Source organism: Mirounga angustirostris, unplaced genomic scaffold (genome assembly GCF_029215605.1).
Source record: "Mirounga angustirostris isolate CCGP_5_RB_7025 unplaced genomic scaffold, mMirAng1.0.hap1 SCAF_15, whole genome shotgun sequence".
NCBI classification, from domain to species: Eukaryota; Metazoa; Chordata; class Mammalia; order Carnivora; family Phocidae; genus Mirounga; species Mirounga angustirostris.
Window position 1 is genome coordinate 14,942,815 of NW_026991723.1, and position 22,408 is coordinate 14,965,222.

At 40.8% G+C, this 22,408-nt stretch overlaps 1 protein-coding gene across 1 annotated transcript in view; it reads left to right on the forward strand.

Moving 5' to 3' along the window:
* The window catches only part of TMC1 (transmembrane channel like 1), a 126,644-nt gene that overhangs the window by 74,649 nt on the left and 29,587 nt on the right, over nt 1-22,408 (forward strand). The window contains exons 9-14 of the mRNA XM_064579868.1: nt 6,811-6,953; nt 10,370-10,514; nt 11,120-11,314; nt 13,857-14,036; nt 14,162-14,323; nt 21,178-21,306. Coding sequence (XP_064435938.1) covers nt 6,811-6,953; nt 10,370-10,514; nt 11,120-11,314; nt 13,857-14,036; nt 14,162-14,323; nt 21,178-21,306 — 954 coding nt within the window. The remainder of the gene's footprint in view (nt 1-6,810; nt 6,954-10,369; nt 10,515-11,119; nt 11,315-13,856; nt 14,037-14,161; nt 14,324-21,177; nt 21,307-22,408) is intronic.

Genomic DNA, 22,408 nt, shown 5'->3' on the forward strand with positions numbered 1-22,408 from the left:
GTTCAAAAACTCTTTTTAAGATAGATAAAATAAGGTAAGGTAATTCCCAGCACAGGCTGTTTCCATATAACCAGATACATCTCTCTTCATATATGAATTTATGATGCTTCATTTTTCATTACTTTAAAGAACTAGTAGGCAGATTTAGAAGACCAGAAGTCAATTGAACAACAAAGCCCCGTAAGATAATGCTTTTAATCTCTACCTTGTGAAACAAAAGACCATTTTTCCATTTGGGAAGAGACTATATGTAGAAGCTCATTTTATAGCACTGAGAATTTCTTATTTTCTAAGAGTTTTAGGCAATTAGACAGTAGAAAAAATTAAGGAGTTTTGGCAGTATTAGTATCTCTCAGACACTTTCTTGGTGTTTTGATTCATTAAATCCCAACATAAAATTGTTATCATCATGTTACTGTCTTGAATGATTTACTCTCTTCTATTAAAATGGGGAGCAGAGAGAAGAAAAACAGAAAAAGGTGGTTTAGACGATAATTTGAAAGAGCTTAATCTCACTGAGGATTGCTAATGACCACCAGAAGCAATTTTTCTGTTCATTTAGTCATTCCACAAGCATAAATTGAATGTGAGATGCTGGGAATACAACGATAACTAATAATATTTTCCCTGCCCACAGAGACCTTTTGGTTTAATTGGATGTGCAAACAAACAATTGTCTTATGATGTGACAATCTCAAGCTAACAGATACATGTCCTAGGCACATGGAGGCATAAGGGAGGGAGGATTCTGTGTGACACTCCAGTAGGAGTTCCATTTACTGGAGACCTGAGAGGACCCAGTAAAGCAATAACTCTATTTTCCATCTGAGTTCTGAATAATTTGTTTGAAAGGGGAGGCAGATGGGCACCAACACTTCACATTCATTACTACTGGGGGCCAAATGGGAGAAATAATCTGAGACTCTTAGCCAAATGGCCCTGCTGATATGGGACTCCAAATTAGTCCATCTTATCCTGGGAAAGTTTATTTCCTACAGGAAGAAAGTTATATTTGGGCTAGGCAAGTACAGCTAATTCATTCAGAAGTACGGATCTGAGAAGTCACTCTACCTTCCCTGGGAGGTAGTGAGTAGAGGGATAGTGAGGGCCTGGGGAGTGTTTCATGAGGTGGAGCTCTGTGCATCTGAAGGAAATGACCATTTCCCCGTAACAAGTAGCTCGGGTCTAGAGGTCAGTAAAGGCTTTACAGAGGTTGTTTGAACTGGTTTTAAAGGAAGAGTAGCAATAAACTAGACTCTGAAATGGGGAGGATAGCTGGGAACAACGTTCCAAGCAAAAGAACCTGCACACACCAAGGCATGGAGGCAGGAAATGGTGTCATGCACTCAATACCCATGAGTGATTCAGCAGAGCTGGTGTTTAGGGAAAGAGTGGCATACTTAAAGATGAGTGTGTCATACAAAAAGGGATCTAATCAAGGAGGACAATTTCATTCCTTTTGCTAAGGAGTCAGACTTTATTCTATAGGCAGTGGAGAGCACAAAGTTTTGAAGAAGGATGGAAATGTGGTCAGGTACCCTTTAGAAGGTTCTTTGTGAATATGAGATGGACTTGGTTGGACTTGGTGTAAGATGGAGGAAGAGAGGCCTGTGAATGGCAATGGTGTACACAGAAGAGATCAGTGTCACATATGATCGTGAGGCAGAAACTACAGGATTCAGCTAGTAACTGCATGTGACTTACGGGTGAAAATGGGAAGATAATGAAATATCCAGGTTTCTGCCTGAGGTGACAGATAGGTTGGTGATGTCATTCCCTGAGAGAGGAGGAAGAAGTAGGTTTGGGGGAACTTCTTGAGTTCAAGGTTTCTGTGGGATATCCAAGGAAATAAGATGTGTATTGGGCACTGGGCATAGTATCTAGAATTCCCAACATTAGTGTCAGTTGTTGACCATGACACAGAAAAGACAAATGGAAATGCTCTTTACAGAAGCCAGCATAGTTTAAAATGCAGGGTCACATAATGAAAAGAACTCATGGGATTTAGACAGACCTGAGTCTGAATCCTGCCATATACCACCTGTGAGATATTAAGACAACCATTCTGAGCCTCTTAGTTGTCGTGTGTAAAATAGTAGTATTAATACCTATCTAGCAGGCTGGTGTTAAAAAGTAAATGAGGTTGTGTGTGTAAAGCACTAGCACAATGCCTGGCACGTGGTAGATGTTTAATTAAAATTTCTTTTCTTTAATGCTTATTCATGGGTACTTAAGTCATGAAAATATCCATTTCTTGGAGGGACAAGAAAAGAAGAAGAGGGAGCCCTGACAGAGAGAGCATGGTATCCACAAGCCAGAAAGGGGAACGGGGCACCAGCAATGTGAGTTCTCTGGGAAGGAGGCAGAGACACGAGGGAGCGGATCTATGGATGGGCACTAAAAGCAACTGTCTACTTCATGGCTTTTTGAGGGTGGGAGTTCAGGACTACAGTCCTGTAGACAGGTAGTTAATTCCAACTATGGAAAACTAGAAGTTCTCCAAAGGCTCAGCCCAGTTTCCTCTTTGTAATCTACATGCTGACTAGCTAAGAGTCTTCCTCTTTGTAATTTAGGGGCTCCCTAGCTAAGAGCCATAGGGTGTCAGTTACATACTCCCAGATCTGGGCTGTAGCAAAAAAGAAAGGAAATCTTGATGGTGATCAAAGCATGAGGTGGAAACTTGGTGAGTCTGGGCGGAGGGAAGGAAGGTGGCCATGGGCTGGATCTCAGCACGTACACATAGGTGCCAGGCTAGTTGACATCCTTGTGAAGTTAGTTGAGGTTTGTGTTGAGTGTTGTTAGCCTTCTCACTCCTTGCTTATTTCCACTTTATCAGATATTAAGTGATGCCATGCCCTATCTTTCATCCAGACTTGCAACTTTCTTTAACGCTAAGGTATAAATAACTGGTAACAATACAGAGAAGGGTAGGAACATACCCCATGGTGTGGTGCCACTCTTCCTTCACATGCCCTTAGCAGGCATGGTCAGAATCAGAAATCATATCTTCCTTTCCCACCAGTTTTGACTTCAAGATTTTTTTTTTTTTTTTTTTTTTTTAATAAAACAGTGGTCTGGCGGTTACTACAAACTGAAAAGAGTTGCTAAGGACACTGAAACTCATTTACCGTCCTAGGGATGGAATGTCTTGTTTTGCAGTAACTCTTTATTTGCCATCATGAGAAACGCCAAAGGGGTGGAGTTCTAATATAATTTCAGGTGACAGATACTCATGAAGAGGACATTTGGCATGCAGAACATTTTTAGGGGCCTCGGCCATCCGGTATCTTACTCCATCTATGTATCATGTTTGGCAAACAGTCAATTCTCAATAAAAAGTTAGTTAGATAAACAAATACATGAGTTGATTCCTAGCGACATCATCAAAACATTCTCTTTCTTGGGGAAATGTGTCAGTGACTGTGAACTAGACCAGCTGCGGCACTCAAACAGAAATTAGACTCTTAATAGACAATGCGCAAGCATGGAACCCAGAGTTGGACGGGAATATTTCGTGCTCATTTGAAACTTGGCTCTGCCTGTGACTTCTCTGTCACAGATTTCGGGGTGGGAGAATGCTCCCCCAGGGAAAGCCATGAGCGCTGACATGGAAACTGAATAGAACTTTGGCTAGGCTAGAAGTCATTGCTATTTTAGTCGCTTCCAGATGTCTGCTGTTGGAGTTTTAAGGGAAAGGGAAAGATGTGTGGAGTGTGGGGGGCCCGCGGGGTGGGAGGGGAGGGGTGTTTCAAGTCACCCTTCAACATGCTAGGAAGATGGATTGGATAAAGCTTTTTAAAATTGTCTTCTTCAGTGGTGCCTCTTTTATTTACATGCTTGATCGCACATGTAGTAATAGGCAAACTGAAGAAAGCTTTGTGAAATCATCAGGATTCCCCCCAAAACGAACCTTCTCCCTTTGGGTTGCCATCTAATATTTATGAAGTGCTAGCCATTGAATGGTACACACACCAGATGAACCTAACAAGCGTACCAGATGCTTGTTATCTATCTACTTTCTCCTTTCATGTTGTTTTGGAGGTGCCTTTTAATCCCGGTGCTGCCATTATGAACTAGAAAATGATGTCAGGTTGTAATGTTTAAGCACGTGGAGATGAGGCCCTCTGAAATCTTCAGAAGGGGTGTTCAGGTCCTTCTCGAGAGGTCCTGGCACCACCATGGATCAGTCCAGGGGAGTAGGTCAAAAGGCCCTGCTGGGTTGGTAGGGTTTCTTGTTTCTTTGTTTCACTGGAAAGGTATGGCATTAGCATGATACAAGGGGTGGAAGGCAAAGCATGGGAGAAGGAGTAGAGCTTATAGAGTTATGAAATATATGGATTTGAATCAGACAGACGCAGTTCAAGTTCAGACTGTCACTTGCTGGCTATGTGAGTGTGCACAAGTTACTTAACCTCTCTAAAAATCAGTTGCTTCACCTGCAAAGTAGGAATAAGGCTACTGAGTCTTGCTGGGCGGGGGAATCATGGTAGATAACACCCCGACCTTGTTTAACCAGGTTGTGAGCTAACCAGAAATAAGACAAAACATTAGACAGATGGAGGTCAACATGCCACTTTTATTATTGTTAAAGCTGATATGAAAGAATGTGGCATCTTTTTATGGGCAAGTGGGCTTCACAGCCAGAACTTTCTATGCAGCCGCCCCAGCCCAGGACAAGATGCTCCCTCCAGAGGTAGGGCACAGTGTGTGCTGTCTCAGGAGGGGAAAGAGAGGTGGCCTGCATCATCCCCATTTCTTCTTCCATGCTCTGCTATCAGATAAGGTTCTCCTTCCCACAGACAGCATAAGGAAGCGGGGAGTACCTGGGAGTGTTACAGTTATGGGTCTTGCCCTCATGCAAGGCAGCACCAAGAGTGGAGGAAAACCCACTGCCCCTAACAGGAGCGACTTCAGAGGGTTCTTGTAAGGATTCTGTGAGATGAGAGAACATGTGTGGCAAATGCTAAATGCTCAACAAAATGTACTGATTGATGTTATTGCATTATCACCAAGCACGGGGATAGTGGCAAGGAAATGCGGTGAGGGTCGTTTGCAGGGAAAAATAGAGGAGTTTGGAAAATGATATGTGTTGTACTCATGGGGAAAAATATAAACACTTTAGGATATCTTTAAACCAGACAAGAGGTAAGTGCCTATACTTCCCAGGCTCTGTTATTGTTGCTCTGGGACAGGAAGACCAGCCTGAAGGTTTAGGACACAGTAGAAAGAGACTGGATTTCAAATAGCTGAGAGGAGGCAGAGTCCTTAACTAGATGAATGTGAAGCAAGAAGATGTCATTGAACTGGGTGAGGGAGATCCTTCCAATGATTATTCTCCTGGGATGATTCCTGGGTCTTGGGCAGTTGACCAATTACTCCCTATGTGGTTTCTTATTTGGGGCATGAGATTAGCCCATGTGCTTCCCCAGTCTGAGGTTTCTACAAGTTCTTTAGCCCCAGAATTTTCTTTGGGGTAGGATTTCTTTTTTCTTAAGCTGAAAAAAAAATGCAGACAAGGACAGGTGTGGTGTGGGGAAGCACTTCCATTTTTACCTTCGTCCCACTCATTCCATCCTGACCCTACTCAAAGCCCATGAGCTCTTCTGATTTTTTCTTTCTTTCTTCTGAGATTTTTCCTGCTAATTCATACACAGTATTAAAACATAAACTTGCTGCAAATTTCTAAAGCAATAATTCTTCCAGATCTCTGTTGGCCTCTGTTTTGAGCTAGGCATGATCTCCGTTTAAGGCAATTTTCTAAATTGCTTCTCTTAAATCTTCCTTCTGGGAATTAGCATCCAGGAGATTTTCTCCTCTTCCTCTTCCACCCTGCTTCCCCACTTTTTTAGTAGTGGGCCTTAAAGTCCCTGGCTGTGTATAAATGATGTTAAAGGTAGCCAATTGGGCTTTCTAAGACTCAAGGGTGACTCACTTGATCTCTAGAGGAAGCCTTGCATTGGCAAGTTATTACTGTCTCACTTCACAAAACACAGTAATTTCAAGTTATTGGCAGAGAGAGGAAGTCAGAAGGAAGCCAGGGCAGTGGAAATGTAGTAATATGGAAACATGCTTCAAAGCTGAGAGTGAAAAACAGTGAATTCGAGGAGAGAAAGACGAAGACCATGACAGAGGAAAGAGCGTCAGAATATGCCAATGTTCCCCATATAAAGAGGGCTCCTCAGGAAGCTTTGGGACATGGTAATTCTAATTATCTGGCAGGTAATTTTAAGGAAAGAACACGTAATTGCACAATAAACATGCTTGCTCTGGGAGAATGCTCTAATGGTCTTGATGCGTACAAGGTTGTGCAGATTGGTTCCCATGACCTCTCACCTGCTCTTCACCTTTGCTCAATGTGAGCTGAGACACGGCCTCTGTGGTTGGAGGAGAATCAATCTAATGGTGGTTCAGGTGACTGGAGGTGGAAACTTGCCATGACACTTTGAGAAAGCATGTTTCAGATCCTCCCCAAATGTTAAGCAAGCTCTTAAAATTGTAAATCTAATGACACCATGAAGTGTGTTTTGATGTTTCAATCAATGGGCATTTCATGGTGATGGCTCCACAGCTTGGCAAGCCTATATTTGGTTAAAAATTTGGCCTATTTAGAAGTCCCTGAATTTCGAGTAAACCAAGAGGCTGCCAATCAATGTGGCAGCTGAAACATTTGCTCTACGAAACAAAAACAATAGGACTCAACTCCCAAGTTTGAAAATTAATGCCATTTTGTTGTTTCTCTTAAAAGTCAATCTTTTTTCTTTGAGTTGCTCTTCATAGCATCTGCTAAGTGGCTATGTTGTTGGATTTTAGGGCTTGGCGCAATATTCTGTCCTCTTTTATGGCTATTATGACAATAAACGAACAATTGGATGGATGAATTTCAGGCTGCCGCTCTCCTATTTTCTGGTGGGGATCATGTGCATTGGATACAGCTTTCTGGTTGTCCTTAAAGCGTAAGTTTCACTGGTCTCTTGGGAAGCGAGCCATGATTTCTGGAATCAAATAGTATAATTAATTTAAGAATTGGATGTAATTTTTATTGTATTTTATATCTAGAGGATACTGAGTCCGTAAGAGATAAAATGTAGTTTTAATACCAACACTAGTGTTAGACTCTGACATTCCCCAAACAAAAGGGTTGAACACAAGCTCAGGCCTTTGGATCATCTCACTGGGTTGCACCCCTACCCTGTGTTTAAGCAGATTTTGAAGATACGCCTTTTTAAACTTCAAGGTATGAATCCATATTGCAAACAAGCCAGGGAAACAGCTGCTGGCCCCTCTTTTTTGTGTGCAGAGAAGTTTGCAAGTTGCAGAATCAGCTCAATAGGCAGAATCTGTTTTTCTCTGCTCATTAAAAAAACAAAACAGAACCAGAGTAGTCACTCAACCAAAAAAAAAAATCAGCCATATAAGATAGCGAAAACGAATGGCCCCCAGCGAGACCGTCACGATCAACTGCAGAATCATGGTCTGTCTGGAAGAACATTTATTAGAGCATGGAGAGCATGGAGAAGAATTTCATCAGAGAACTGATGAAGCTGCAGTTCATTTCCCCCCTGCCTGAAATGTATGTGTAACAACCCATTAAAGACAGGGCAGAAACCTGCATGTGGGGCTATGAGTAATCTCCATAATCCGTGAGCCAATTCTCTGAGCTAGCTTAGAAGTCTTGAGAGACCTCCATCAGTGTCCTGACCCTTTTATTGGATCATGAACAAGGTGAATTGGCCTTTTGCTTCATCACAGGAAAGAACCTCTGCTTGAGGGTCCAGGTCATCCTCCCCTATCGATTCCTTCATCGTGCTCCTTGCTCAGCAGGGAGCGTGCTTCTCCCTCTCCCACTCCCCCTGCTTGTGCTCTCTCTCTGTCAAATAAATAAATAAAATCTTAAAAAAAAAAAGAATGTAATACATGCTATTTAGTATAGTATGGCCCTTGCTGTAATTTTTTCCCCCTTGTGTAGTGGGCTTATCCTGTGAGCTTCGAGAGAGTTGCTTCCTACCTCCCTTTCAATCCCCTCCTTCTTCCTGACTTTCATTTTAGCAGAGGCTCCATTACAGTGACCCTGTTGGCTTAGGATTTATGGAGGCACTTATTCGAATAATTGAAAACTGTCACGTGCATCCATAAAATGACCAAATAACCGAGGCAAGAAGTCGAGGCAAAGGAATGAATGCAACAGTCGCTTTCTACAACCTCCCAGCAAAGCAAACGATACGTGGAGGTTGCTTCTCATAGACACAGTGGTTCAAATCTACAGCCTCCTTGAAAAAGGAAGAATTTCCATAGGTAGTTGCATTATTTTTCCCTCTATGGGTAAGGGCTAGAGCTGTCCATGGAACATTTAATAGGTGTTAGGGCTGTCCCTGAACAGAAGTGTGCTACAATCCCAAGTTTGTCTTCGGGACCTTCCCTTCCTTCTTTTTTTTAAAGATTTATTTATTTATTTGAGAGAGAGAGAATGAGAGCGAGCACATGAGAGGGGGGAGGGTCAGAGGGAGAAGCAGGCTCCCTGCCGAGCAGGGAGCCCGATGCAGGACTCGATCCGGGGACTCCAGGATCATGACCTGAGGCGAAGGCAGTCGCCCAACTGACTGAGCCACCCAGGCGCCCACCTTCCCTTCCTTCTTTTGGCACTCACCTCTCTTTCCAGTTGGTTCCCGCATGCTGGGTGTTCCTGACTTGCTTGCCCAGCTCACGCTCCCTTATCTGGGAGCACAACCCCCAGTTTTGCCAGGGAAGCTCCACTCAAAACTTCCATCTGTCAAGCATCCATTCTGACTTGAAGCCCTGCCCTTTTGCTCAGTGACAGCACAGAAATGGATGGTGGCATATGAATCCAATAAGTGATTTTCTCCCTCAGTTAAACCAGTGGAAATCTTGGGTTTCAACCCCTTTTGACCTACATAAAGGCATTTTATGTGATTCAACATAGCTCATACAGTCCTAGCTTGGGCACCAGAGAGAGGTCGGAGAACCTAAGCCCTTGACCTACCTCCGCGGTTAACTCCTGGAACGTGTCTAGCAAATCACTCCATAATGCTAACCCTTAGCTTCCCCATCTGTAAAAAGAGAATAATATTAACTACCTTGACCTTTTGCTCAGTTGTTGAGAAGGGGCAAATATGGTGATACAGGCAAACACCTGATTTCAAAGGGTAAGATGATAGACTGAAATAAGGGATAATTATTTTTGGTGATTTTTCGTAACCCATTAACCCATTTAAAATATATAAACCTCTATAAGGAGTGGAGCTAATAGAAGGGGATGTAGGCCACGTCAGGGATGCCTGCCAATTTATAATCTCAGCTTTATGGCATGGTGCTTCTTTCCTTTTTGGTTCTGTATCACTATAATATTCAAAAAACCAAAACCTTATGGCATCATTTTATAATATGTATCATATGAAATTTAATTTTGCTTTTTATAGTGATAAGGGGAAAAGAAAGGAAGTGGAGTGAGTGGAATATAGATCTCAAGCCATTGAAATAAACTTTAAGTAAATGCATTTTAAGCTTTCCAAGCAAAAAAAAAGTATGTGTGTGTGTGTGTGTGTGTATATACACACACACACACATATACACATATATATACATACATATACATATATATACACACATACATACATATATATACATATATACACATATATACATATACATATATATACACACACACATAATATTCGAATCAGTGATTTATATATATTAAAATATATAGATTAGAATATATGTAACCCATTGGCATGAAGGTTGTATAAAAATTTTGCTTTTTGTTCAAGAGTTACAGAGTATGGAGAAATTTCATGCATTCAGTCTGTTCTTTGGGAAGAGATTCTTGAGGGGGGAGTTGGATCTATGCAGGATTTCCTGACCTGCCCTGGGTTAGTTCATTCCTAGCTGCAGGGGGATCTGGAAATAAGCTAAAGCTGCCTAGAACAGTTTAAGAGTGTACACACATTTTTTTTCCTGGGGAGGGACCCATTTGTTTTCATCAGAGTTTTAAAGAGAGCCTTATCCTGCAAAAGGTTAATAAACAAGTATATGATGCTAAGAAAAGTTTAGGAAAATAAATTAAAAATATGTATTTTTATAGGACCAGTTTAGTTGTTAAAATCATCAATGCGTCATAGTCTTTTAATCTTGAAAGGCCTGGAAAATGAACAGTTTAAAAAATTAAAACAAACCCAAAATTTAAAGATAAATTTCTATTTTCTGGTCATAAGAACAAACTTTGTTTGAAAATACATGCTTTTGGGATATTGCTTCTCCAGGCTACCTACAATTGTACTATTTTGCTACTCCCTACCCTCTCCCTTTCTTTGTGTTTCCGGGGGGGGCTGGATTAAACTCCGCGTTTTTACAGGATGACCAAAAATATCGGGGATGATGGGGGTGGTGATGACAATACATTCAACTTCAGCTGGAAGGTATTCACAAGCTGGGACTACCTGATTGGCAATCCGGAAACAGCAGACAACAAATTCAATTCTATCACCATGAACTTTAAGGTAAACACATCAACCTCAAGATCTGTGCCTTTGGATTTCTAAGACTAAAATCAGAGCCATTCCATACGGTTTAGCTAGCGAAGTATCCTGACAGAAGAAAGATTAACTCATCATTTCTGCCTACCAGGATCTGGGCAGGGTTCTGATTGTGATTGGAAAATATCTGATGACAGCACAATTTCTTCTCTAAATTTGGTGATAAAAATACCGCCATTGGTTTGAAACAGAAGACCATTAGTAATCAGAATTGGATAGTCTAAATAATAGAACAATGCTGACTAATTATTTACAGGAATAAGCTAGCTCAATATTCAAAATGACTCTTAGGTATTATTTTGTAGCTTCAAAAAAAAAAAAAAAGACTTTATCAGAAGAGAATTTAGAAAGAAGATTGTCCTAGTATTAGATCCATCAGAGTTTGTAAGAATTGTCCCTTCCTTCACTTGTTCTCAGTTGCTGCTGATATCCACCTGGTTTGCGGAATCCCAGATAGAGTATGCATTTTCATTCCTCATTGGATGTTTGCAAGAATATTTTCTGAGTGTGTGCTGGTTTTTGTAGCTCAGATACACTTTTTTTTTTTTTTCTGTTTTGCTTGAGTACAGGAAGCAATCATAGAGGAAAGAGCAGCCCAAGTAGAAGAAAACGTCCACTTGATCCGATTCCTGAGGTTTCTTGCTAACTTCTTCGTGTTTCTAACACTTGGCGGGAGTGGATACCTCATCTTCTGGGCTGTGAAGCGATCCCAGGAATTTGCACAGCAAGATCCTGACACCCTTGGGTGGTGGGAAAAGAATGAAGTTCGTCTCTGCATGCTTTCTGTGTGCTTAGAACCTGACATTTGAAATTGTGTGGGTTATGCTTCTATGATGCAATGTTAAATAAGGCCACGTTTTACCTATCTTCCCCCACGCTGCCCTGTCACACATTTTCCACTCTCTTCCAGTCTTATTTCCGGATCTTTCTACGGCCTGTCTGTTTTTCATTTTGTGCCTTTATGGTAAAGCTGGAGTTGAAAGATATTGGAACACATATATTCCAACCAGTATATTTAACAGATGTGGTTAATGAGTGTCAGGAGAGGGGGCGGTGTGTTCAGGTCACAGAATCGTGGAGAAGAGTGAGTTAAAACCTGGGAATCTTGATTTCAAGGCCCACACTCCTTCCATGACTCTATGTTTCTTTCTCTATAGATTCTGGGTCTGTCACTGAAAGATCCAGTTGTTGCCCGTATTTCTTTAAAGCAGCAATGTTAGAGTCCTTGGTTCCTATGTTTATCTCACCAAAAACGTTCAGATTACCTCCTCCACTGTTGGCAAGTCTGGGATTCTCTCTGTCTCTCCCTAGCAGCCTCACTGCACACTTCCCATCTTCTCCTCCCCTTGCCTTATTTCCTCCCCCTCCAAGAGAGAGTCAAATGAGGAAGGCCAGCTCTTTGCCTGGAATTAAATCGGATTGTGATATGTCTTCCGGATATGTGCCCACTGAGCAGGTCAGAGGAAGGAGGTCAGATATTGAGAATAAGGAAATTCAGATATTTAGAGTAAGGAAATCATTATGTGTCGTCGCTAGGGCCTGTTCCCTTTCATAAAATGTTCTGGCGTACAATGGGGCATCATTTTAAACTTGGCCATTTTCAAGGTATGTAGAGATTGAGGCTGTGGGAAGTGTAGACTGACCACAATGAAACTTGTGCAGAGCCTCGTAGACCAAAGAGATTCAGAAAGTTCATATAAGCGTAGAATTTTCTAGAAATATCTTGGACAAAATATAACCTGTTTACAACAAAAAGCTCCAAATGAAAGCATTCCAGGTATTTCAGAAATGGTAATACTGGAAATGGGAGACCATACATTTAAGAGGCTATACAGGACAGACATTTCATAGAAACCTATAAAAAGTCAGTAGGTAGAGGGATTTTATTTATTTAAAGCAGAGGAGAACCTCAAAGCATTTATCAAATCTTTTGCCAAAGTTTCTCCTTATAGTTTTGATAATTGCTATAGTAGTCAAAATTACCATGCCACTTTTGTCCATGGTTCATATTGATCATATTTTTGTATAAATGAACCAGAGTAAAGGGTGGGGAGTTGATTTTCATTAGGTAGAAGAGTCACTCTATGTAAGGTCTGCTTAACACCATTTTAGGGGACCCTGAGTCCTAAGGGCCAACAAAGGTAGTAATAGGGATTCATGAATAACTTCATACATTTGATGAAACAGAATTTAAATTTACCTTATAAAAGATCGCATAGGATCTACCAAGTTTTTACCTTAGGCTGAAATTATATCGTGCTGATTTTATGTTATGCCATGCTGATTTTTATCTCCTCTTGGTTATGCTCATATAATGTTCTTAATAAAAATGGGAAAAACCATACTGACAATTATTTTCTCAATACAGTCTGGTAGTTATAATCATTCAAAACACGGAATCAAGAAATGGCAATAGGAAATGTTTAGTGGTGACAGTTTGAACCAGGTATTTAGGAAAGGCCCTTGCCAGGGCTATACCCAAAATCTTTTTCCATTTAAGGAGGCTTTTTCCCCATCACAAAAGTAGTACATGCACTGGATTCTTTTCCCCGATTTAATTTAGCCTAATATTATAATTATAAAGGTGCCAGACAGGAAATATGGACCATACATTTGCTACTTTTCATATTCTCTCTTCCCCCCCCCCCCCCCCCCCCCGTGGCATTATAAACCAGTTCTTCTTTCCTGGAACTTTCCTACCTTGGCTTTGATAACATCATGCCTGTGTTCTGCCTTTTGTTTCTCTCAATGTCCTGTTTTCTTTGATAAACCCATTCCTTTTTTTTTTTTTTTTTGCCCCTAATAGGGTGTATCCCCCAGAATTCAGTATTTAGTCCTGAACCCATCTCAAGGACTCATTTATTCCAACTGATTGAACTAGCCGGTATGCTGGTAATTGTCAAATTAGTATTTCCAGTTTGGACCTCATTCCTCAAGCAGATCATTTTCCCTTTCCTTTGGAAATCTTGTTGCAAAGTGTATCACCATATCAGAATCAGTTCCCATGTAGAACAATATGTGTTCTTTGGATAGAGAGTGATGTAAATTACTTCCCTCATTATACTAGGAAACAGACTATTATTACTGGCATCTACATAAGCTCATACCCAAGCACACCTGTAGGTAGGGAGTTGAATATTTTCTTTGTTGTCTTATTAAGATCAAATTTTAAAAGTGCATAAGATTATCTTCTTTAGTCTTATAAAAGATGAAGGAAATCTAGCTGAAATCTTGCAAAATCCTGGAAGAAAGCAATTATTTTTTAAATACCATTAACTTAGTTAATTCCTTGTGTCTCCCCTATAGATGAACATGGTCATGTCCCTTCTGGGGATGTTCTGTCCAACACTGTTTGACTTATTTGCTGAATTGGAAGACTACCATCCCCTCATTGCTCTGAAATGGCTACTGGGACGCATTTTTGCTCTACTTTTAGGCAACTTGTATGTATTTATTCTTGCCTTGATGGATGAGATTAACAACAAGGTAAGTCTTGTATCTGGATTGTTCTTGGCATCAGTGTGTTGTTACATTCCCAGTCTCCAGATTGCTGGAAATGCCTCTGAAATCTGTGCTGTCTCCATCTTTGCTTCCATCACTTTGCATCCTAGATTGAAGAGGAGAAGCTGGTAAAGGCCAATATTACCCTCTGGGAAGCCAACATGATCAAGGCCTACAATGCATCACTCACGGGAAATAGCACTGGGCCACCTTTTTTTGTGCATCCTGCAGATGTACCTCGAGGACCCTGCTGGGAAACAATGGTGGGGCAGGTAATGTCACCAACAGAAGTGTGTGACAATAAATGGATTAAAAAAGAGCAGAATCAATTATGTCTTTCATAAGTGTGGCCTATTTTTTTTTATTGCTTCATAAAAAATACCAAAGATTTATTGAAGGCTTACTATGGTGCTGGCTATGAATTTCATATATAGTCTCTCATGCAGTCCTCACTCCATCTATTGACGTAAGTACTACTTTTACACGTTTTTTTACAGTTGCGTATAAAGAAAGGATATTTTTAAATGATGTGAGGAGAGGTTCATCTTCTCTTTGTGTTTTAATAAAGCACCTAGATTTAGATACAGGCTCCAGTGAATATTTAAATGGAACTCTACCTATTACTACCAGTTTTCCATTAAAAAATAGATTCTTTGGGGAGCACACACTAATACTAATTTCAGCAATGTCCATTTTTGTCAAATAATTGTCCCTTAGGTGTTAAAGGAAATACTATTTTAGGTTAGTTGTTTTCATGATGATTATGTAAATGGACCCAGTCCAAGGCTACTAGCATTTTACCAGAGAAAAGAGAGAATGTTTTATATGGCTTTCTGTCCAATAAAGGAAACCAAATAAGGAAAAACAACAATAAACTATTTCACATTTCTTATTTCTTTTTTTGTTTGTTTGTTTTGTTTTGTTTTTATTTATTTATTTGACAGAGAGAGAGATAGTGAGAGCAGGAACACAAGCAGGGGGAGTGGGAGAGGGAGAAGCAGGCTTCCCACGGAGCAGGGAGCCCGATGCGGGGCTTGATCCCAGGACCCTGGAATCATGACCTGAGCCGAAGGCAGACGCTTAAAGACTGAGCCACCCAGGCGCCCCTCACATCTCTTATTTCTATACAGATCCAGTTTTTATTTTGAAAAGCCTTTAATTTGATCTCATTAAAATTGACATTGCTACTGTGCATTTCATAAACCGATTTTGGACTTGGGTTCATCGATGAGGACCAGATACTTTTAAATATGTCATCATGCATCTGCCTGCCTATTGGACAACATTCAGTCTCAGCAGTAATGTGGTCTTATGGAATTATTTGAATAATTTTTTGCTGTGTACTTATTTTTTATAATCTAAAAGGAAAAATTGAAAGTTAGTGTTAGTCTTATAAAACTGATGCAATGTGAAAATGTGGGTATCAATAGATGCCCTCATGCTCAATTAGATGCTCATCAGACTTAAGCCAATCAACTGTGATTTTAATTGTGGGAAAAAAATAACAACGTATGTGATGCTAGACACATGTCCAAAAAGTATGGTATGATTAAGGATTTTGTTTTACTTTATTTTTATGCTTTCAGGGGCCAGATAAGCATCTCCCTTTCCAGTTACGTATTATTAAATACTCAATTTTCAGACAAGCACATTTCATATATGTTTATAGAACATATTATATATGAAATAATAAATGAAATGAAAATAAATGAAGTCTGCCTTTACTTAGGAGAGAGGTATGGTAGATGGAGTAATGGCCCTTCAAAGATGTCCGTGCCTAATCTCTGGAATCCCTCTGACTTTGTTACCTTACATGGTAACATGGACTTTGCTGATGGGACTAAGTGAAGGAAAATTATCCTGGATTATGTGGATGGACCTAATGAAATCACAAGTAGGGACAAAAGAGTCAAAGTCAGAAAAACCAGACGTGACAGTGGAACTGTCTTGGAGAGATGTGCTTTATAGATGGACAAAGAGGGACTATGAGCCCAGGAGCGCCGGCAGCCTCTAGACGCTGAACAAGGTGGGGACCCAGATTCCTCCCTGATGCCTACACCTTGATTTTAGACTTCTGACCTCCAGAACTGTAAGAAAATAAAGTCGTGTTGTTATAAGCCCCAAAGTTTGTGGTAATTTGTGACAGCAGGTACAGGAAGTGAATGCACAGGAGTCCACTGGTTTCTGGGTTTCAAGGGTCCTTCCTTGAAGTGAAGTCTGGTCACCGTGCTTCACACAAGTCTTACCACATGTAGGCTGCTCCTTGAGTCTTTAGCTAAAGTGGAAAGAAATGAAAAATTGGGGAGAAAAGGATTTTTTTTCACAAGCTCGGGAAGTTTGAGGTGTTCTCTTCTGTATGTCCTAGAATGCAGACTGGCAGGTGGGGTATGACACCTACCCTTTAACAGTCTTGACGGAATGGACTGTCAAGGATGAGATTGAGGCTGCTCACTTCTGGGGAAGAGAAAGTGATTAATTAGATGGGAACGCCAGTGCAATTGAGGAGGATACTTGTGTCTCCGAATATGCAGAAGCTTCTGTGTTGGTCCCACACATACTGGCTTAAAATAAAGGAAAAATCACTTATTTAATTCTTCTTGAGACCTTGCTGCTTGTCTTGTCCTTAAAAAAAAAAATATCCCATCTTTGGTGCTTTTCCTTGCTTCATCATCTCTCCTTACTGCCCCCTTCTCTTTCACTTTCCTTTCCCTAAGAGGGCATTCAGCGCTTGTGGGAAAGTCTGCAGGAGCTGACCCAGAGGTTGTGGTTCTAACAGAATGTAGATGAGGGAGGTAGAGTCCACGGGGACAAAGAGAACACAGGGGACATAAAAACCCTGAGTACTGGAAAGTCTTGTCTTTAAGAGATCAATATCTATATCCATGCACCTAGAAACACTTTGTTTACCCATCTAAAAAAGAAATGACTCCAGGGGCGCCTGGGTGGCTCAGTCAGTTAAGGGTCTGACTCTTGATTTCAGCTCAGGTCGTGATCTCTTGGTGGTGAGATCCAGCCCTGAGTCAGGCTCTGCACTCAGGACCGAGTCTGCTTGAGATCCTCTCTCTCTCTCTCACCCTTGGCCCTTCCCCTGCTCATGCACGCGTGCTCTCTCTCTCTCTAAAATAAAATGGAGTCTTTTTAAAAAAAAAGTGACTCCCGGAGAAACAGTAAAGGCATCTGATTTGCATGTCATCTTGGGGACACACCCCAAACACTCATTCATTGTTCCATAAGAACATTCCTGAAGTTTCCTCTTGTCCTCCCTCTGCTTTGTTTCCTCAAGGATGATATAAGACTCAAACCTCTCTTTGATCTGAATAAAGGATAATTTGGTGGCTCCTTTATCCCTCCAGGGAATCTCAAGATGTAGCTCTTAGGCAGGAAAGCCACCCTTGGGAGATTGCTATTTAAAGCTATATACTGAGGTCTGCATTTTGGGGAAGGGGAAAGCAGCCAACTGAACAGAACAACAGTGGCTAACATTTATTGAATGCCTATAATGTGCCCAGCGCTGTTTCCTTGAATTTTTAAATTACCCTGAGATAAGTTATATAACTATCTCTATTTTATAGATGAGGAGGCTGTGACCTGAAAAGCTACAAAAATTTTCTCAAGCTCTTAAAGGAAGTCAATGACAGGAGCCCAAATGTACCCATGCATCCTTGTCCATAGCGCTGAATTGTCCCTAGAAATATAATCAGCATCAACACCTACTCTCTAAACTCCTGCCATGGGACATCTAGAGTCTGTGGTCCTTTGTGATGCCCCTTGACTGTCGTGTTCCTGTTACCTGCTAATGACTTTTATGTTTACTGATCAAAGCTGCCCAGGCAGGCATTTAATAACTAACTGTAATGAGTGGAAAGTTGTGAGGTGTGGGGCATGGTGCTCAACAGGGGGCCTGTGTGGAGACTGTGCTCCCATCCTGACTGGCATGCTAGGAACTGGGATTGGTGCCCCTGAGGTGGGCTGGGCCACTGTTGGGGGGATTCTCTTTCTTATGAAGCATTGTGTTCTTCCTATGGTTTGTGAATAAATCTTCTTATGTTTCTGTATAATGCTTCAATCCTCTTCTGGTATTTTATATGACAGACCACTGCTTAGGAAAAAATAGGATTTCAACCACTGGGATGAGAATGTTTAGGAAGTTGAGGGGGACTTTAAAACCTTACCTTCTGACAAGGTAGTGGATGCCAAAAAATATTTCTCATCGCCTCCTTCTAATTGATACTAGTTATTAGAATCTGAACTCAAGTTGCCTGGGCAATGAAAAAGAGAATAAGAACAGGAAGAGAAAAGTTATGGCCAGAAATAACTGCAGGAATTTACTATCATTCAACCATTCATTCCATATTTATTGAGTGCAAGCTGAGTGGCAGGCATCATGTTGGATACTAGAAGTCCAATGGGCACAAAGGTGGGCTAGTTCCTTGCTCTTGTGAAAACTACAATTTCTTGGGTGGGGGGGGAGCAAAGCCATTAATTAAGTCATTATGCAAAATTTGCAAATTTACAATGATAGCCAAGCACTACAAGAATGAAATACATGGAATCTGAGAATTTTTTATGGGGAAGCTTGCCCTTGTCAGTGAGATGAGTGAAACTTTCCTAAACCAGTGATGCCGTAGTGGTGTGTATTCGTTGGTATAAACTGAGTCAAGAGGTGAAGTAACAATGATTGAGTGGAGTGAAGACCCAGGCAAAGGCCCTGTGGCCTGAGGAAGTATGGAGATTGAGGGTCTGAATGAAAGCCAGTGGGGCTGGAGTGAAGAAGAGGGATGAGCAATACCAGAAGAATATGGGGAGCTAGACAGGAGCCGGATTATATAGAAACTTTCAGATTATGCAGGAACCTCTCACTCTCTTGGCCCACCTTTTACTCCAGCTGTTCTGCATGCAGCTGTTAACCTGATAGCATCTCAACAGCTGTATGCATATTCTCTTTACCTTCAAAGTTTCTCTGCTGTCATCAAGTGGGGTGTTAATACCGCATGGGGACATCCTTGGCTAATGGGAGTGGTTGTTGGTGGATCAGTATGTCCCTCTTCTGTCACTGGCATGGATAATTCTGAGGCTTATTCTATACAGCTTCTAGGCTTCCAGGTGGGGTCCCCAGAAGGATAAGACTCACTTGCCTCAGTAGTGACATATTTTAGCATGCTCTTGGGCAAAAGCTTTCCTTCCTTCTGTTTCATTCTTCCCAACCTCCACTCCTGTTCTTTGACACCATTTCCCAAAATACACTGCCAGCCTACAAGCCCTTGTCACAGGCACGACAGTTGGTGAAAACTAATGCTGAGTTTTTAAATTTGTATTTTTAAGGTTTTACTCTAATAATTTTTGCTTGGCTCATGTGTATATTTTAGTTAACTACTATTTATAGCAGATTATATTTGTAATAGTCGTGGTTATTTTTTAAGAATAAAGTATGTTGATGTTAAAAGAAATCTGAGATAAATTATATTTCATATGGTACTTGGACGTATCAAGAATCATGGAGGTGGTAGACGATGATCTGGCATTCAGGAAGCATTGCTCTGAAGTACGAGGCTGGAAACTAATCTAAAGACAGCTAGTCAAATGGCCCTTTGCCCCATGAGAAAATTCTTTCTCACTAGTTATTTAGAGGGGAGATTATATATGTAGCTGGAAATAGAAACCGAAAGACTTCAGAAATTATAGAAGAACACTAGTATTTCTGGCAAAATATGTATTATGAGATATCCAGTGTCTTCAGTCTTAGGACATAAATTATTGAGAAGGAAAAGAAAAGGAGGAGCAGAGGAGAACTATCACAACAAACATTTATAATTATGTGTCTATTCTAATATTTATCAATTATTGTCAAAGGGGTTCCACGAGGAAATAGTGAACTTTCCCTCTAATCCACAGCACACACCCTTTTGCACATAAATTTAAGTCCACACCACTGAGGTAACCAGTTTCTGGTTTTCCAGAACTTTCTACGTCTATACATATACATATAGGCATATATACATAGGAATTTTTGTTAACAAATGAGTTCATACAACATATCCTATTTTGTAAATTTTTGTTAACAAATGAGTTCATACCACATATCCTATTTTGTAAACTTTTTAAAGTTTACTGAGGTATGATTCATCCACCACACATTCCACCCATTTACAATATGCAATTCAATGGTTTCTAGTGTATGTTCACATAGTTGTGCATCTATAACCACAATTGCACTCTTTTTCTTTCAAGAGCTCATGATATTCCATTGTGAGGACACACTGTTCTATTTCATTAATCTCCTGAGCATATTTGAATTGTTTCCAATCTTTACCTGGAAGAAGTCCTACTTTAACAATCACATGTATAGATCTGTGCACTTGTGTTCATACTTTTGTGGGACACCTTTCCACAGGTGGATTTCCTTGATCATATTCTACTCACTTTAAAATGTGATGGATTTCCACAAATTTCCCACCAAGTGTTGTTGGGGGTCGACATTCCCCCATCAGTTTATGGTAGTGTTTACTTCACCACACTCACCAATAAGGAGAAGCCTGGATTTTTAAAGATTTATCTTTCTGTGAGGCAACAACTCTTTGTTTTAATTTGCACTTTCGTGTGTGGGGTTTCAATGTTTTTCAACATTTTAATTGACTGCATATTTCCTTCTGTGAATTTCTTATTTGTGCCATTTGCCAGCTTCTTTCCTTATTGGATTGCCCATCTATTGTGAGGCTGATTTATAAACATTTCTAATGTGTTAGAAAAACTAATCCTGTATCACGGATGCTGCCAGTACTTTTCGAAGTTCATCTTTTAACTTCATAAACATTGCTGTTTGCCAGATTAAAGTTTTAAACATATGTGTGGTCAATATATCCCTGGTTTTGTTTCTTGTGTTATGCCTATAAAAGTTTTTCGGTAAGAAGACTTTTGATACAGTGGTTTTGGAAGTGGAGATAATTACTTTTGACTAATAAAATAAGGGTGAAACATTTTTCACTTGCTAGATATGCCTCACTATTTTTTCACTATTAATGGCAGTTTCTAAGCTAATACCATGCAGAAGCATAACAAACTTGATGCCGACACTAGGGCCCTTTGAAGGGAGAGATGCTCGTTTTTAATCTGGATAATATCTCGACAGGAATTTGTGCGGCTGACCGTTTCTGATGTTCTGACCACTTATGTCACAATCCTCATTGGAGACTTTCTCCGGGCATGTTTTGTGAGGTTTTGCAATTATTGCTGGTGCTGGGATTTGGAATATGGATATGTAAGTATGATGCTCATCTTTCCTCCTGTCAGATTATTCCTTTGTGGTTTATCACTTGCACACACTATGCCAGAAGAAGAATTTAGGAGTAGGACCACCTGTTAGTGTTAATAAGTGAAGACCAGTGAGTACAGTTTTAATTCAGAAGGGTGTAAGACTTGAGTGTCATGGTTTATGATATTCTAGTAAAGTGAGCACAGGATGGTTAAAGCAGTGGACCTCAACCTGTCCATGAATATGGTGAACTCAGTCTGGGACCCATAGTCATGAAGCTTACTGACATTTCCAGAAGCTGGACAAGATGGGTAGTATCAACTGCACATTCTATTAATTCCTTTGAATTCTACTAAACAGACTCCTGGACAGTTACTGTGCAGTGCAATGGATGATAAGTGGATCCAGTAAATATGGTGCTCGTTTCATAAAGCTCCCAGGCTAATAAGAGCTCAGCAGAGACACAGCAGGGAGCTGTGGAAGTTTTGAGGCAAGCCCAGGGTGCTGATAGGTGTCTGGCAAGTCGTGGACCTGAACTCTGGCAAGTTGACATCCTTCCGGCACCACAGCAAGAACCCAGGTTTCTCTGAGCCCCACTGATGTTGACTCCATTCCCAGTTCACGCTCTGCATGCAACCCCCGGTTCCCCCCCCCGCAACCCCCCAAAGTTTAAGGGAGGCAACAGAGCACACACCACTCTGTGGTCTTCCACATTGCCAGGTCCCTCTTTTGCAACTGTAACAGTCATCTTGGGAACTATGACTGTAGTTGGGTTGTAGTACTGGGTTGACTGTAATCATGTGCTTAAAATCCTCCAGTGGTTAATAAGTACTTAGAATGAATTCCAAATCTCTTTCTAAGGCCTTCGATATCTTGTAGGATCTGGGTTTTTTTTTCTCTTTCTTTCTTTCTGAGCTCATCTTCTACCACTTTTGTTCTTGCTTTGCAAAATCCATAAATGGTGGAATTCTTTCTTATGCTCAAACACAAGATGACCCTTGCATTGGCTCTAGCTGTTTTTCCCTGTAGGGGTACAGATTCCTAGAATTTGGCATGGCTGATGCCTTCTTTGTCATTAAGGACTCTGCTAATATGTCACCACCTTTGA